At 58.5% G+C, this 17,200-nt stretch overlaps 1 protein-coding gene across 5 annotated transcripts in view; it reads right to left on the bottom strand.

Moving 5' to 3' along the window:
* Window positions 1–3,091: 3,091 nt before the first annotated feature.
* The window catches only part of OGDH (oxoglutarate dehydrogenase), a 55,004-nt gene continuing 40,895 nt past the window's right edge, over window positions 3,092–17,200 (bottom strand). For all 5 annotated transcript variants that reach the window (XM_044245741.1, XM_044245745.1, XM_044245743.1 and 2 more), the window contains 18 exons: window positions 16,309–16,463; window positions 16,080–16,226; window positions 15,909–15,999; window positions 15,326–15,505; window positions 13,477–13,605; window positions 11,114–11,293; window positions 10,609–10,761; window positions 10,303–10,405; window positions 10,042–10,170; window positions 9,765–9,915; window positions 9,417–9,544; window positions 9,135–9,313; window positions 8,716–8,787; window positions 8,171–8,299; window positions 7,706–7,778; window positions 4,605–4,768; window positions 4,340–4,494; window positions 3,092–4,164 (listed from right to left, as the gene is read on the bottom strand). In XM_044245741.1, the coding sequence (XP_044101676.1) occupies window positions 4,044–4,164; window positions 4,340–4,494; window positions 4,605–4,768; window positions 7,706–7,778; window positions 8,171–8,299; window positions 8,716–8,787; window positions 9,135–9,313; window positions 9,417–9,544; window positions 9,765–9,915; window positions 10,042–10,170; window positions 10,303–10,405; window positions 10,609–10,761; window positions 11,114–11,293; window positions 13,477–13,605; window positions 15,326–15,505; window positions 15,909–15,999; window positions 16,080–16,226; window positions 16,309–16,463 (2,439 nt within the window). In that variant the 3' untranslated portion in view covers window positions 3,092–4,043. The remainder of the gene's footprint in view (window positions 4,165–4,339; window positions 4,495–4,604; window positions 4,769–7,705; window positions 7,779–8,170; window positions 8,300–8,715; window positions 8,788–9,134; window positions 9,314–9,416; window positions 9,545–9,764; window positions 9,916–10,041; window positions 10,171–10,302; window positions 10,406–10,608; window positions 10,762–11,113; window positions 11,294–13,476; window positions 13,606–15,325; window positions 15,506–15,908; window positions 16,000–16,079; window positions 16,227–16,308; window positions 16,464–17,200) is intronic.

Genomic DNA, 17,200 nt, shown 5'->3' on the forward strand with positions numbered 1-17,200 from the left:
CCAGCGGCCACACTAGGAGCCCCTGTCAGATGCGGGCTGACCCACCCCAGGCCCCATCCACCCAGGCCTCACCCCAGACCCTACCCCCAGGTTTACTAAATTGTATTAGCTCTTATTTTTATTTTTTAAAAAAGCTTTTAGTTATTTATTTGAGAGACAGAGAGAGAGAAAGCGTGCGTGGGGAGGAGGGGCAGAGGGAGAGGGATGCTGACCTGAGCTGAAGGTAGTCGCTTAACTGACCGAGCCATCCAGGTGCCCCTATATTAGGTTTTATTTTTATTTTTTATTTTTATTTTTATTTTTTTTTAAATAAATCTTTTTTTTTTTTAAAGATTTTATTTATTTATTTGACAGAGAGAAATCACAAGTAGATGGAGAGGCAGGCAGAGAGAGAGAGAGGGAAGCAGGCTCCCTGCTGAGCAGAGAGCCCGATGTGGGACTCGATCCCAGGACCCTGAGATCATGACCTGAGCCGAAGGCAGTGGCTTAACCCACTGAGCCACCCAGGCGCCCCTATTTTTTATTTCTAAAAAATATTTTAACTATTTACTTGACAGAGAGAGCGAGAGAGGGAACACAAGCAGGGAGTGGGAGGGGGAGAAGTAGGCTTCCTGCTGAGCAGGGAGCCTGACTCAGGGCTCGAGCCCTAGACCCTGGGATCATGACCTGAGCTGAAGGCAGAGCCTTCACCGACTGAGCCACCCGGGTGTCCCTGTGTTAATTTTTGAATAAAGAGTGTAAATGACAGGTCCAACTTCATTTTTTCTTATTGGGATCAGTTGTCCCAGTTGTCCAGTTGTCCCTGATTCCTTATTGGAATCAGTTGTTTTCATTGAAAACAGTCTTCTTCCCTCTTGATGCCCGTGCTGAAAATCACTGGAGCATCAGGGAAGGAGTATTTCTGGGCTGTCAGTCCTATTCCATCGGTCTCCATGTCGGTCCTCATGCCGGCACTCACTGACCTCATTGTGGCTGCACTGTAAGCTTTGAAATGGGGAAGTGTGAGCCCTCCAACTGTTTTCCTTCTGCAAGGTTGGTTTGGATATTCTGGGTCTCTTGAAGTTCTGTGTGAATTTTAGAATCAACTTGCCAGTTTTTACAGAAAAGTGTGGGACTTTGATGGGGATTATGTTGAATCTGTAGATCAGGGTTTTTTTTGTTTTTTTAAAGATTTTATTCATTTATTTGACAGAGATCACAAGTAGGCAGAGAGTCAGGCCGGGGTGGGAGGGAAGCAGGCTCCCTGCTGAGCAGAGAGCCCAATGAGGGACGCGATCCCAGGATGAGATCATGACCTGAGCCAAAGGCAGAGGGCACTCACTACAGGAGCCCCCTGTAGATGTTCTGAGTGACGCCATGTTAACGACATTAAGCCTCTGATCCATGAATGTGGGATGCCTCTCATGTTCAACAACAGTCGTTTTCAGAGTATACGTTTCACACACTGTTGGTAATTACTCTGGAGCACTTTCTCTGATGCTGTTGTACGTGGAATCATAGCTTCGTTTTCATTCTGTCTGTTGCCACGGTCTAGAAATACGTAGATTCATATGTAATGGCCTTGTACACTGCAACCCAGTTTGTTTCATTTTGTAATTCTAATAGTTTTGAAAATTGATTCTGTAGGATTTTCTTTATATGAGATGGTATCATCTGCAGATGGAGATAGTTTTACTTCTCCCCTGCCCGTCTGGCTGTCTTTCATTTCATTTTCTCGCCCAGTTGCCCTGGCTAGGACTCCCACACAGTGCTGCGCAGAAGGGGTGACCAGTGCCTCAGCAGGGACGGTTACCCGTCCCAGCCTCTCCCTCCCTCGGCCAGCAGAGGGCGCCCTTTGAAGCGTAGCTCAGCGTGGGGCGCACCACTTCTCAGAGCCCATGGCTGCATGCTCTGCCCAGGGCCCCTCTACCTTTACCTCGGGGACTCTCCGTGCTCGGCCCATGCTGGGCCACCTGCTGACCCCCAAACCTTTCCAACTCTTTGCCTTTTCACACCTTTGCTCCTTTCCCAGATTTCCACATGACTTTTCCCTTATTTCCTTTGGGTCAGTGGCTCCGGCAAGTCTGTACTCTAACACTTTTTTTTTTAAGATTTTATTTATTTATTTGCCAGGCAGAGATTACAAGTACGCTGAGAGGCAGGCAGAGAGAGAGAAGGAGGAAGCAGGCTCCCTGCTGAGCAGAGAGCCCGATGCAGGGCTCGATCCCAGGACTCTGGGATCATGACCTGAGCTGAAGGCAGAGGCTTTAACCCACTGAGCCACCCAGGCGTCCCTCTCTTAACACTTTGTGATGGAGACCCTACGTCTGGAAAGATGGGGGACATATACTCTTCCTATTCATCCTGCTAAGTACAACCCAAACCTTAGATGTTATATATAAATACAACATAAGACGGGGCACCTGGGCAGCTTAGACAGTTAAGCCTCTGCCTTCGGCTCCGGTCATGATCTCAGGGTCCTGGGATCAAGCCCCTCATTGGGCTCTCTGCTCAGCGGGGAGCCTGCTTCCCCCCCAACCCTGCCTGCCTCTCTGCCTACTTGTGATCTCTGTCAAATACATAAATAAAATCTTAAAAAAAAAAAAATAAAATACTGAGGCATGCTCCGCCTACACATGGCCATCATCCTACCAGAGCTGGAGGACCCTTGGGTAAGCTACAGGGAGCACGAAGAACATACCAGAGATTCCAAAGATGCTCCAAGGACAAGGGACACAGGTATGATCTAGAGGATGGGGTGGTCACCAGCCCCTATGTCCACACCCAGGCCTTTCCCTGAGTGCCCGCCCCCCAGGCCAAGGATGGTGTGCTGTGGGCCCAAGATGGCGAGGCTCTTGTCAAGAGGGGACACTGGGCCCCCAGGGGCCCTGCTGGTATGGCTGGTGCCTGGCAGAGGTCTGAGGAGCTGTGTGGGCTTCCAGGGGTGCAGACTGGCCAGGGAGCAGGGGGGCTCAGGACCAGGCACCACTTGCACCCATGGCACAGGGCCAAGCAGCGAGGGGCTGCCTCCCAGACAGGGTGGGGAGGCCTAGGCCAGCTCCTTCAGGGGGACGGGGCGGGGTGGCCAGAAAGGAGGACACGCAGACAAGCCTGGGGGTAACTTCATTTATGGGTCAAGCCAAATGCAATGCACAGTTGTTTTTGTTCTTTTTTTAACCAAAATAAATAAATCAGATCTGTCCCTGTGATGGGTGAGGGAAGGACCCCTCTCCTCCAGCTGCCCCTCGGCCCAGCCCTCCTCTCCCGCTCCTGACCAGCTGAGGCACGGCGGCACAGAGAAGAGCGCTTCCATCTTCATGGTGTGGGAGTGGATGGGATGGGCAGGCGGGAGGCAGGCAGTGGCCGCGCCGGGCCCAGCAGTGAGCCCTGAGCCCCACCACACCCTGTGGCTCCAGTGCCCCCAGGCCCCAGGTGGGTGAAGGAGGCACGGTCCCCACACGTGGTCCGGGACCCTCCCGAGTGGAGGGAGTGGACACTGCAGAGAGCGGACCTGCCCTCTCTGTGCCAGGCTGGGTGCAGGCCCCCTCCTGCCAGCTGCCCCAAGCAGTGCCGCAGCTCCCTGCGCAGGGAGAGCCCCACCGGAGCCCAGCCTACCCCACGAAGTCTGGACAGTGATAGCTCCCTCTGAGAGGCCTGGTGCTCAGGGTGGGAAGAGGCGGCCACCTTGTCCAGGTGCAGCAGCCGCCGTGTGGGGTGATCAGGACAGTTGGTACCTGCGAGGCCACGTGAGGCTGGTCCTATGGGGGCAGCGGGAGGGAGGGGGCACAGCTGACCCTCCCAGGACACTTGCAGGGGCCTCCTTTCCTCCTCCCGCTCCCCGTGGCCTCCATGAAGGATGCTCAGCTGGACGGAGGTCACAGCGCCGGGGGCCTCTGGCCTCGGGGGGCAGCCAAGCACACGGGGACAGCAGCCTAACTGGTAAGCGAGAGAGGGGGAGCATGGTGCAGCGGACGGGCAGAGGCGTGGGCAGCGCTGAGGCACTATTCTTTAGTTGAGAAGCGAGGGGTGGCCGTGGCTGTGGAGGGCAGTGGCCCACGCGGCATCTACGAGAAGTTCTTGAAGGCGTCCAGGTCGAAGGCCGTGTCCAGGAGGCGCTGCAGCTCCGTAAGGTGGGTCTTCTTGTTGCCAGTGGCCGGAGCGGCGGCGGGGTCCCGGCCGGCATACCTGAGCGGTGACAGCAGGTGAGGGCTGAGCCACGGAGGGCCTAGCCCTGTGGCTCTCCCGGCGTTCCTGGCAACCCCCCGCGGCTCTCCCGGCCTCCATGGCTCTCCCAATGCTCCCAGTCCCCCGCAGTGCTCCCAGCCCCCTGCGGCTCTCCCGGCCTCCCGGGTGCACGCACCACACGGGCTTGGCACGGCTGATGGTGGTGCGCAGCCTGGGCTTCACGTAGTCATAGTAGCCCTGGTTCTTGTGCTCCTCCTGGCACCAGGCCAGCTCGGCATTGGGGTACTTCTGCACCTCCCGCAGCAGAAGGTCAAAGGGGAATGGAGACAGCTGTGGAGAGAGCCAGGGCTCTGGTCAGGAGGGGCATGCGGGGAGCCCGGGAGGAGGCACCAGAAGCGGAGGGGTGTTGGGGGCCCGCGCTGCGCCCTGCCTAGCCTCACCTGCTCGATGCGCGTGATGGCCACCTGCTCCTCCATGCCCCGCGCCTTCCGCTCCCGGGTGAGGTCATAGTATACCTTGCCCGTACAGAACAGAAGCCGCTTGACGTTTTCCGGGTTCTTGGCGGCAAGGCCATCTTCTGGGATGACCCGCTGGAAGTGGGTTCCTGCGAGACAATCCCCGCGGCTGGAGTTTCCCTCAGGACTTGGTGGAGGACACCCAGGGCCCTCCCACTGCTGTCGTGCCTGGGCGGGACCCCTGAGGCAGGGCTGTGACCCACGCTGACGCCACGACATGCAGTTGCCGGTGCGCACCAGCCCCAGATGCCCTCGAATCCTCCCAGACCAAGAGCCTCGAGCAGCACATCATGCACAGTGTCAGCAGGCCAGGCCAGCCTTGGACCGCAAGTGGTGCCAGGTCCTTCTTCCCCAACAGCTCATCCCAGAAGACCAGGGCCGCCGACCACTCAGATTCCCCATGAGCTCGCAAACACCAACACCTTCCACACAGCCAGACAAGTACTCAGGAGTCCTGCCAGCAGGGCCGGGCCCCGCGAGGGGAACAAGCTGCATCCCGTGAGTGGCACCCATAAAAGGGTCTCCCTCGTGACGGGCACGCACACGCACATTTGTGCCACAGGGGACCCTGTCCCCACGGGAGGAAGGCCAGATACGAAGGCCCCAGCAAACGTCCTACTCAGCGGCGCGAGGCTGAGCTTCTCCCCTAAGACTGGCAAAGAGACGGAGAGGCCCCTGTCACCGCCCCCATCCGGCCTCATACTGTAAGTCCCAGCCAGAGCCGCTGGGGGAGAAGACAAAAGGCCTCTGAATTGGAAAGGAAGAAATAATATTATCTGTGTGTGGATGACGTAATCTGGCATGTAGAAAACCCCCAAATTAGAATAAATGAACTCAGCAAAGTTGCAGGATACAAAAGCCAACACTCAGAGCTCAGATGCAGTTCTGTGCTGGCAAAGACCGACCCGAACACAACAAACTCCACTTGCTGCAGCATCAAAAGGAACAAATGCCGAATAAACGAAGACAGGGAAGACCCTGCCTTCCTGTTGCCCAGTGCCGCCAAAGAAATGAAAGACACGAGCAAAGAGAGCAGCGTCTGTGCTCCCCCGAAGGCAGGAAGTGGCAGCCACAATATCCACTGCCCCCAGAGCGAGCTAGGGATTCAGTCTGACCCAAAGCCCAGTGACGTCTTCTGCAGACACAGAGAAATCTGCCCTAAAATGTGTGTAATCTCGAAGAACCCCGAACAGCCAGAGCGGCCCTAGAACATGAGAGTGAAGCTGCAGGCCTGGTTCCCGACTTCGGAACCCGGCCCAGAGCCACAGCGCCCGGGGCCATGAGGTGCCAGCACCGAGACATGCAGACCGTGGACAGGGAGCCCAGGCCGCTTGGTGGGGAAGGAGGGAGACCTTCTTGCCAATGCTGGGAAACCTGGACATCCATCTGCAGAGGAGGAACCCTCACACCACACAGAAATTAACCCAAAATGTGCTAACGACTCCAACACACAAGCTGCCACGCTCAAACTCTTAGAAGAAAATATGGCAAACACATCGTGACAGTGGATGTGGCAGCAATTTCCTGGAAGTGATGCTGATGGCCAGCAACAAAAGGGAAAAGTAGATTTCATGAAATTTTAAACATTTTTGTGCACCAGAGACAACACAGGGGTTGGGAAGGCACCTGGTGGCTCAGAAGGTGAAGCCTCTGCCTTTGGCTCAGGTCATGGTCCCAGGGGTTGAGTCCCGCATCAGGCTTCCTGCTCACCAGGAACCCTGTTTCTCCCTCTTCCTCTCCCCCTGCCCTTCCCTGTCACTCGGTCTCTCTCAAATAAAAAAAAAAAAAAAGAAAAGAAAAGAAAACAAAGAAGCCAGCACACAGAATGGGACAAAGCAGCTGCATCTGAACCGATGTCAGGTTCGGATCCGGCATATAGAAAGAACTCCTCAAACTCAACAACAATGCAAACAACTCGGCCGTAAATCAGGCAAAGGATTAGCAGACACTTCTCTAAAACAGACTCAGGAGAAGAGGCTCCCCACCGCTCATCAGCAAGTATCGAAACCCCTGCAAGGTATGATTTCTGGGGCTGGAGGACGGCTGTTAGAAACAAAAACCAAGCTCCGACTCGGACGTGGAGAAGCTGGAACCCTCGTGAGTGTAGGTAGGGAAACAGAAAGGCACGGTTGCTGGGGAAAATACTACAGAGGTTCATCAAAAACCTAAAACCACAATCACCACACGAGCCCACAGTTCCACCTCTGGGGATTCACGCGAACAAACCGAATGTGGCTTCTCGAAGGACCCCGCACACCCATGCTTACAGCAGCATCGTTCATCAGCCCAAAGTGGAGGCGACCAATGTCCTCTGACGGACACAGACACAAGAGGCTCATCCGCACGCTGGGCTCTCATCCAGCTTAAAGCAGGAGGGAGTCCAGACAGCTGCTGCGACGTGGGCGGCCCTGGAGAACGTGACGTGGTTGCACAAGCAGACCCGGGGCCACCTGCCGCATGTACACCTGGGACCTCTGAGTGCAGAAAGCAGGAGCTCTGGAGACGGCCGCACCGCTGTGGGCGCACGCATCACGCGCACGGGCTGCACACGCAGAAACACTGACGTTTTAATTTTATGTGATTCCAGCACAAGAATGATAAACCAACCAAGGAGCGCTTCACCGTGACTGATGACTAAGGGGGCTCCACGGCCGGGAGGAGGTGGGTTCCCCTGGCCCAGGGAGCCCGAGGATGTGGGGCCACTCCATGCTGTGTTTGCGGCCTGCTGTACAGGTGGGGTCTCAATGCTGAGGGCCCCAGGGGATACCCTCTGAGAGCAGCGGTCAGGCAGCCGGGGCACCCTGAGCTCAGGCTTGCTTCCCCGCCTCTAAACAAGGCCTGTGGTGCGGCCGGGTGAAGGCCGCAGACCCGGGGGGACACAAGACGCACATTCTGAGCAAGTCATAAGCAAGCCCCGACTCGTGGGCCGTGGTGGTCACTGGTCTTCACCTAGTGACAAGAGCCACGGTGAGACCCTCGGGTGCAGGCCCTGAGCCCCATGGAGCGGCAGCCTGCCCCGCACCCACCTGAGAGCATCTCGTCGAAGCTGGTTCTGGCCTCGGGGTGCCGCAGCAGGGACTTGGGGGTGAAGATGATGAGCTGGAAGGAAGCAGCACAGCCCGCGATGGACCCGGGGACCCGACAGCGAGGACGGACCCTGCGCACCTCAGACCTGGTACTGTGCCTCCAGCTCCGTGGGCAGGAGGTGCCTGGACAATGCTGCTTCCCGTTTGGCCGCACGCGCGCTCCTCTAGGATGTGTCCCAGGCTGCTGAGCCCCGGGGCCTCTACTCTGTGCCCGGGAGACAGGCCGCAGCCTCTCCGTGGGGTCCCCACCCAGGGCCAGGGCCCTTCACACAGCCTCCTCCTCACCACTCCACACCCTGCCCGGAGCCTGCTGGCCGGGACCCTGCGCACCCCTCCTCGTGACCCCACCACCCACCACCCGCTCCCGCACCCATCCCCTGCTGGGCAGGGGCACCCCGCACTGACTGGCTTCCGGAAGGGCAGGAGGATCTGGCGCCGCAGCACGTGGAAGAAGTTGCCGGGGGTGGAGCAGTTGACCACCACCCAGTTGCAGTCGTACAGCTGGTTGATGTCGAAGTTGGCCTCCTCCAGGTTCTGCAGCTCGAGGGAGAGGCCAGAGGCCGGTGGACTAAGCCCCTGCCAAGGGGCTGCCCCAGGGACCCCGCCAGGAGCTCACGCTCTGGGTTCTCTGTCCCACTTCATCCCGCCCCTCCTTTGCAGACCAGGGCCACACCTGCACCCGGTTCTATCACGGGCCAGTCGGATTTGTTCTACCATGGGCCAGTCGGATTTGCTATAGAAACAGATCCCCGATCACTGTGCCCAGTCGTACAGCTCCATCAACACCAGCCCAGAGCTGCCCGAGCTCCCTCCTCTAAGGCGTCTGCCTGAACCCAGCGCACATAGCTGCTCCTCACACGGCAGTGGGATGGGGACTCTCACTTCGGGGGCCGGCAGGAGCTGCCCGCATGTCACCCTGAGACCCAGTGTGCTGCCGCCACCCCGCTCACCGGTAGGACGTCTGGATCGTCATTGCACATCTGCAGGAACCGCTCCGGCCGGGCGGAGGAATGTTCTGGGCCCTGGAATCACACACAAAAATTACATCTCAGGAGCTCTGCAGAGTGGGAGCTGCACTTGCCTGGACTCGGGTCACTTCTGTCTGATAAACTTTGACTTGCACTGACCCGCTGGCTCTTCCACCCTGTCCCCTCCCCCAGAGCGTGGAGGGGCCCACACCCTGGCTCTGCAGTGTTTCCGACGCCTTGTTCTGGGATGGTCTCTCACAGGGCCTCCACAGCGAGGAGAGCAGGGGCGTGTGAGCTGGTACTCCTGCTTCTCGGCAGAGGTACAGCAGGACCTGACACTGGCCCTCGGGGATGAGGCGCACCCAATGGCCACGCCAGCTTCCGGGGCCCGTGGGGCTCACCATGCCCTCCATGCCATGAGGCAGCAGCAGCACGATGCCGTTCTGCCGCACCCACTTGGCCTGTCCTGGGCAGATGAACTGGTCGATGATGCACTGGGCCGTGTTGTGGAAGTCACCAAACTGGGCCTCCCAGAGGACCAGGGCGTTAGGGCTGGCCATGGCAAAGCCCAGCTCAAAGCCTGCAGAGGGAGGAGGCGGGACGAGAGCAGACTAAGTGGGGGTGGGGTGGGAACAGGTAGCGGGTGGGCGGCGGGAGGAGGGCCCGAGGGCCGGGGCACTCACCCAGGACCCCGTACTCGGACAGTGAACTGTTGCACACGGTGTAGGGGGCCTGGTTGGGCCAGAGGTGGTTCATGGGGATGCAAGTCTTCTTGTCCACGTTCTGGTCGTGGAGCACGTGGTGGCGGTGGCTGAGGCACGACACAGATTAGGGGGGCCGTGCGGCCACGCCCTGCCCCGACACGCAGACCCGAGAGGTGGCCACGTGCTCCGCAGAAGGGCCCGCGTCAGAGCAGGGGAAGGCTGCTTCCGAGCCAACCGGAGTTTCTTCTCGAGAAACCCCGGAGCTCTCCTCTCTGTCCGCCGTGCTCAGCGCTGCCATGAGAACCCCGAGGGGGTTATGGGTGTTACCTGAAGGTGCCACGCTCCACGTCCTGGCCGCTCAGGCGGATGTGGATGCCCTCCTTCAGGAGCGAGCCGAAGGCCATGTACTCTGCCAGCGCCCAGTCCACGGTCCTGTTCTTCACCAGCTCCCCGCGGGTCTTGAGGATCCGGCTCAGCCCTGCGCAGGCGCGGCGCTCACCAGCTGCCAGCTTGCCGCCAGAGCAGCACCACGGGCGGCCCTGGTGTCCTGCCCTGTCCTCCCCGATGGGGCCCAACTGCCCCGCGGCTCAGCAGGCGTCCTCACCTCCGTGAATGGTGAAGTTCTCCACAGGCACGGAGCTGGCCACGTTCCCGATGTGCGTCAGGATGTCCTCCGTCAAGCCCGTGGATGGGCAGGTCATGCTCCTCGGCTGCCCGTCCAGGGTGAAAAAGCCTAGGACAGGGGGTGAGCGGACACGTGGCTGCCACGTGGGGCCCACGGCTGGCCATGGGGGCGGGGAGGGGCGCAGGTGGGGCTGCTCGCTCAGTGGGGGCGGGGAGGGGAGGGGGTGGGGCCGCCGCTCACCGGGCCAGGGCGAGTCCAGCCAGTGCTTGATGTGCAAGATCTTCTCGTCCTTGGACCGGGCGAAGGCCTCCTCGCAGATCCGGTCGTACTTGGAGATCTCCTCCTGCAGGGGCGGGCACGGTGTGGCCGTCAGGGGTGCCCTGCACAGCGCCTCCAGGTGCATGACAGCTCTGAGGCCCGGGAACAGCTGGCCATGTCAGTCTCTGGCCTGGGCAGCCGTGTCTGCCGGCCATAGGCCTGCTTGGAGTCAGAGACCTGTCCCAGCAAGCCTGTCCCCACCCTCCGTGAGATGGAGCTGGGGCACACCTCGTACTCTGGCTGGTCGACCACACCCTGGGACACCAGCAGCTCGGCGTACTTCTGCAGCACAGGCTTCTGCTTGCGGATCTGCTTGTACATGAGCGGCTGCGTGAACATGGGCTCGTCCATCTCGTTGTGGCCGTTCCGCCGGTAACACACCTACACATGGCGCGGACACGCGGGCATCAGGGGCCCGCTGGCACCTGCCCGCTCTCCTGCGCAGCACCCCAGCGCACCTCCCCTACAGTCTAGACCTTCACAGCTGAGTCACTGTCACAGATGAAACGAGGGACCTGGGGACACACAGCACAAGACCCCAGCTTCCTTCTTTCCTGGCCTGGCTCACCCAGGTTGGGGCCTCAGGAGCCCTGGAGAAGGGCGGCCAGGGGACCGCGGGAAGGCCCTTGGATACTGGTGGGTCCGTGGTGTGTGGGAGCCCATGTGGGGAGGAGCACTGCGAGTCAGTCTGCGGGAGGCCGCCCCTCCTCTCCCGCACACAGAGGCTGCTCACCAGGTCCACTACCACGTCCTTGTGGAAGGTGCTCCGCCACTCGGCCGCCACCTTGCACACGTACATGACGGCCTCTGGGTCGTCCGAGTTCACGTGGAAAATGGGGGCATTCACGACGCGGGCCACGTCCGTCGGGTAGGGCGAGGAGCGGGCCATGCGTGGGTCCGTGGTGAAGCCGATCTGCAAAGGATGCGCTGCTGGGCGGGGCCGGGCACAGCGCCACTAGCCAGTGGCCACTTGGCCGTGCCCGCCTTCCCGAGTCCCCAGACAGCCATTTGGGACTTGGTTTTTTTATCGTTTTATTGTTTCCTATTCTGAAAATGAACTTCATGTACGTCCAACACACAGTTTGGAAGTATAAGAAAATTATAATTTAGGGGCACCTGGGTGGCTCAGTGGGTTAAAGCCTCTGCCTTCTTGGCTCAGGTCATGATCCCAGGGTCCTGGGATCGAGCACCGCACCGGACTCTCTGCTCAGTAGGAAGCCTGCCCCCCCTCCAACCTCTGCCTCTCTGCCTGCTTGTAGTCTCTGTCAAATAAATAAGTAAAATCTTTAAAAAAAATTGTAACTTAAACAAAGCTACATATCTTTCCACCAGCTGCAGCATAAATATTTTGATGTTTTCTTTGCCCATGTACATGTAACACATATTTAAACCTTCTGACACCATTCGTAACTTAGCAGTTCGCTCACTTAACGTGAGGAGCTAACATTACAAGTTTTGTGGAAAGGAAAAGTTAAAGCCTTCACAGCAGTCCTTACTTTGGTCAATGTACTACAAATTCTGTATTCATAATTTAACAACCTGCATTTCCTACTGACTTCTATGAAACGCCTCAGACAGACACAGTGTGATAATACCACAGCGGTCATGCCTGAGCTCCACGAACGTGACCTCTCTTCTACAGCGGGGCCTTCCCAGCCTGGACAATACCCACTGTCTTCTTATGCTTGTCCCTGCTTCACTTTTTTTTTTTTTAAAAGATTTATTTATTTATTTGACAGACCCATCACGAGTAGGCAGAGGCAGGCAGAGAGAGAGAGGGAAGCAGGCTCCCTGCTGAGCAGAGTCCGATGTGGGACTCGATCCCACGACTCCAGGATCATGACCTGAACCGAAGGCGGGAGGCTTTAACCCACTGAGCCAGCCAGGCGCCCCTAAAATTAGTATTTTAAGGGCTATCTGGGGGGCTCAGTCGGTGAAGCGTCTGCCTTTGGCTCAGGCCATGATCTCAGGGTCCTGGGATTGAGACCCGCTGCTTCTCTGTTGGGCCCCCAGGCCCGTTCATGTGCATGTGCATGCACTCTCCCTCAGATAAAGAAAAAATATACGTAATCTTTAAAATTAGTATTTTAAGAGCATATAAGGCCATGAGAAAATAGTGAGAGGAGTAAGAAACGGGAAGAACACAGTTATAAAACCAGGGTTCCTTAAAGTAGGATAGCCACCTATATGCTCGTGGGGCTGGAAGATAACACACCAAGGTCACATCACCATCTTCAGTAACAGGGTCAAAATCTCTCTTCTGTTTTATGTTTTTTTTTTTTTTTCTGTTTTATGTTTTTAAAAATATATATATATATTTTTAAAGATTTTATTTATTTATTTGACAGAGATCATAAGTAGGCAGAGAGGCAGGCAGAGAGAGAGAGAGGAGGAAGCAGGCTCCCCGCTGAGCAGAGAGCCCGACGCGGGACTCGATCCCAGGACCCTGAGATCATGACCTGAGCCGAAGGCAGCGGCTTAACCCACTGAGCCACCCAGGCGCCCCAAAAATATTTTTATTCATTTGAGAGAGAGAGAGAGAAAGAGAGAGGTCACAAGTAGGCAGAGAGGCAGGCAGAGAGAGAGGGGGAAGCAAGCTTCCCGCTGAGCAGGGAGCCCGATGTGGGACTCGATCCCAGGACCCTGAGATCATGACCTGAGCCGAAGGCATTGGCTCAACCCACTGAGCCACCCAGGTGCCCCCAAATCTCTCATTTTTTTTATTTTTTATTTTTTTAAAGATTTTGTTTATTTGTCAGAGAGAGAGAGAACGAGAGTGAGCACAGGCAGACAGAGTGGCAGGCAGAGGCAGAGGGAGAAGTAGGCTCCCCGCTGAGCAAGGAGCCCGATGCGGGACTCGATCCCAGGACGCTGGGATCATGACCCGAGCCGAAGGCAGCTGCTTAACCAACTGAGCCACCCAGGCATCCCAAATCTCTCCTTTTAAAACACGTTTCTGGCGCTGTCCCCATCTTTTATAAAAGAGCCACCTTTAGAGCCCAAGAACTGTCCTAAATAACTGAGACGCGTCAGACGGCCGCAGAGCACAGAGTCCTCAGGAGGTCTGCAGCTCCCTGGCCCTGGGGCCCCTGTTACCTGGTTGTTGACGACCACGTGGACAGTGCCGTGAGTCGTGTAGGAGGGCAGGTCGCTCAGGTGGAAGGTCTCATACACGATGCCCTGGCCAGCAAAAGCAGCATCTCCGTGCAGGAGGATGGACATGACCTGCGGGCACGCGAAGGAGACCCCAGATGCAACACAGCCCGGCTCACCACGGCCACAAGGCATACCGACACTAAGTTGCAATTTGCTTTTCCAAAAGTAATGCATTTTGAGATCATTTCCAACTTATAAATAAAAACAAAATGGCAGAAGAACACAAGACCCCCCAGTCCCACTGGGCCCTGCCCTGCTCCAGTGGCACACCGGCCAGTCCACCACCGTCTGCTGCAGAGCCCACAGATGCCACACCGGGCACGGCCTGTGGGACCCTCCCAGTAGGAGAGCAGTGCTGGCTGGGCTCCAACCAGGAGCAGCTCTTCCCTCTCCTGTCTCCACAGCCTGGACAGGCCTTCGTGACCAGACCCAGGACAGGTGCGCTCCACACCAGGAGATGCCCCAGCTTGCCTGCCCCTTGCTGGAGGGCGTCCCTGTGCTCACCTGGACAATGTCTCCCTTCCACTCATTGTTTCCCCCTCGGTCATGAGAACCTCTGGGTCCTGCTCCTCACTAACCCCTGCCCGGTGGCCGCAGCAGCCTCTCCTGGGCATTGCCAGGTGTCCCTCCTACGTGGATCTGCTGGTGTTCCGTCAGAGCCTGCCCCTCTCGTCTGTTACTCACACTCCCATGTGCTCTCGCTCCTGTCTCATTCACCCCCCGGGCCTGACTCTCATCACAGTACAGCTCCCACCGTCCCACGCTCGGCGTGAGGGCCGCATGTCGTCTGGATGGCGGCCCCCACACAGCTTGGAAGGAGAAGGTTCTCCAGGAGCCTGGTACCACCAGCAGGGATGGTTGGTGCTGCTCAGGGTCCGCGTTCATAGGAGGACGCAATGCTGCCGTGTGCAACCCGACTGTGCCATGCTGTCCTCCCTCCACATGCACAGGCACATCCAAGACCGCGAGACCCCACTCCTGCAGCCCCTGCTAGGAGGAGAAAGTCTCCCCTGTCCTCAACAGGGGCAGAATCTGGATCTCGTGAACGGAACCCTGCGTGTCCTGCCTCTGGCTGCGGGGATGCTCCCTGGGATGGGTGTGTGCAGGGGCCTCCGTGGAGGGGTGGGTAGGAAGGCCACAGAGTCCTGCCAGAGCCTTCTCCACACATGCTCGGCCTCCTGCTGTCGGGCGCTCCGGGGAGCCTCCCGCCTAGATCGCCCGGGGAAGCCACACTGGGGCCCTCGCCAGGCGGCACGGCTGTCCCCGAGGCTCCCTCAGTGCGGTACTGGGTGCTGACACCACGGGGCCTGGCGCTCCTTGTGTCTCATGGCGCCCTAGTAAGCTGACCGTCCTGCTGCACCGGGGGCTGCGTCCCCACAAACACCCCAGGGCCCACCTGGGTCAGGCCCTGTCTTCTCCCAGGTCACAGAACAAATCCGGTCATGTGCACAGAGAGAACATAAGCTTTCTGAGATGCGGAAGGTCGTGGAACAGACTCCAGCTCTCTGAGCTCTCAGCTGAGCAGAAAACAGCTAACTGTTGGGCTTCTGGACAAGTGTTGAGGACAGGCATGAAGGGTCTGGATTGATGGTTGGGGGTAGGCTAGGGTTGGAGCGGCTCCCACACAGAGGTGGGTGCTCGAGGGGTGGGCTGTCTGCACCGGGAAAGAGCCCTCCTGAAAACCCGAGCCTGGCAAGCACACGGGCTCCCTGGCCTCTCCTGGCCGCACATCTCACAGCAGGCCTAAGGGCTGCCACCATCTGGAGGGTGCAGTGTCCTTGGGCCTTACCTTCTTCCCCTCGGTGTCCCCGCAGTAGAACTGCTCTGCCTTCGTCTTGCCCATCACCACGGGGTCGGCGGCCTCCAGGTGGGATGGGTTCGCCACCAGCGACAGGGTGATGTTCCTGTCGGTCACGCGGTTGATCCGCCGGTGGTACATGCCCAGGTGGTACTTCACGTCCCCAGAGCCCTGGCACACAAACACAGGGCTTTACTCATGGGATGAGGGGGGACGCTTGGGCCTTCGACCCCTTTGCTCTGTGCTATTTCTATTCCCAGAACCCCCCCATTCCTGAAGGTTTCTTCCCAAGGCTCCCACCCATGGCCCCAGGAGAAGGGCCGTGTCCCCAGTGGGAGGACCAGGACCCGGGGGCCACCACCCATGTGATGGAGTGGAGGTAGCCAGCTCCTGCCGGGGGTGGCTGTCCTGAGTGAGGGTGGGGCTGAGGGTCTCGGGGCTGAGGGTCTCAGGGCAGGGGTCTGGGGCCGAGGGTCTCAGGTGGGGGGGTCCGGGGCCGAGGGTCTCAGGTGGGGGGGCCCGGGGCCGAGGGTCTCGGTGGGGGGGGGTCTCGAGAAGAAACCACGCGCCTCACCTCGTCAGCGGCTTCCAGCTTGGAATCGAACTGGCAGAAGATCTGCTCCAGCTCCTTCCGGATGACATTGGCAAGCACGTTGAGCCGCCCCCTGGGACACAGAGGCGGGTGAGCCTAAGGCCAGGGTGCTGGGGACCAGCGGGAATGGTCATTGGGGCGGCGGGCGCGCACCTGTGGGGCATCCCCATGATCACGTAGTCTACCCCATTCTCGCTGGACTTGTCGATGATGGTCTTGAGCGCGGGGATCAGCACCTCACACCCTTCCAGACCGAAGCGCTTCTCGGATGACCACTTCCGCTGCAGGAAATCCTCAAACCTGGCCAGGGACCACCATGTCACCTGGGCCGGCACCACTGCCCGCCCTCCCGGGGAGAGACCAGACAACGCGCAGCCCACACCTGGTGGACCGCACGAGCCGGGCCAGCAGGGTCCGCTTCTCCTCGTTGGTGAACTGCATGATCCCAGGCGTCTCGAACTTCTGCCGGATCCACTGGCACTGCTCCAGGTCGTTGATGAACATGAACTCCACACCGATGTGCTGACAGTAGGCCATCTGTGCGACACACAACCCTCCCCGTCAAGGGCTGCTCCCCCCATGGTGTCGACTGCCCACCCAGCCCAAAAACTGGCGGGAACAGCGTCCTCCCTTCCAAAGGCAACAGGGCCAGCTGCAGCCCGGGTCAAGGCCTAGGTCCAGCGGGTCATGCTGAGCCCGGCGAGCAGGGAGGGGACGGTAAGAACCGTGGGGCCAAGGTTTTCCTTTGTGTCAGGAAGATGGAGGCACCAACCAGAGGATGGACGATTCTGGGAAGCCAGCTTCCTTGACCTCAAGGTTAGACCGTGGCCAGCACCACAAGACAGAAGGGACCCGTGCTGCCCATGTATGACAGAACCCAATAGCCACTCAAGACTCCTAGGTGTTTAGATTTTAAATTCTGCTTTTAATAATTGGCCCCTCCTGGGAGGCCTGGGTCCCACAGAAGTGTGAGTACACACATTACAAAACAGAGGACCCAGAGCAGGGCAGCTGTGTCCCACCCATGGTGCTCACATGATAGCTGGGAAGGTGGCCGTGTGTCCTGTGGGACATGTGGGCTCAGTACAAAGGAAGCTAGAGTGGGAGAGGACAGGAAGGCCACAAGAGCGCCCAGTTTCGGATGCGGCCTTCGCAGGCGCCCGCGCCTTCCTGAGACAGGTGACCAGGGCCCCTTGTCCTCCTCCACCCACAGCTGTCCGGGTGACAGCAAACCCAACATCAGCTCTGGAGTTAAAGAAGGACGCACCCTGGTG

The sequence above is a fragment of the Neovison vison genome, chromosome 4, assembly GCF_020171115.1.
Source record: "Neovison vison isolate M4711 chromosome 4, ASM_NN_V1, whole genome shotgun sequence".
Classification (NCBI taxonomy): domain Eukaryota; kingdom Metazoa; phylum Chordata; class Mammalia; order Carnivora; family Mustelidae; genus Neogale; species Neogale vison.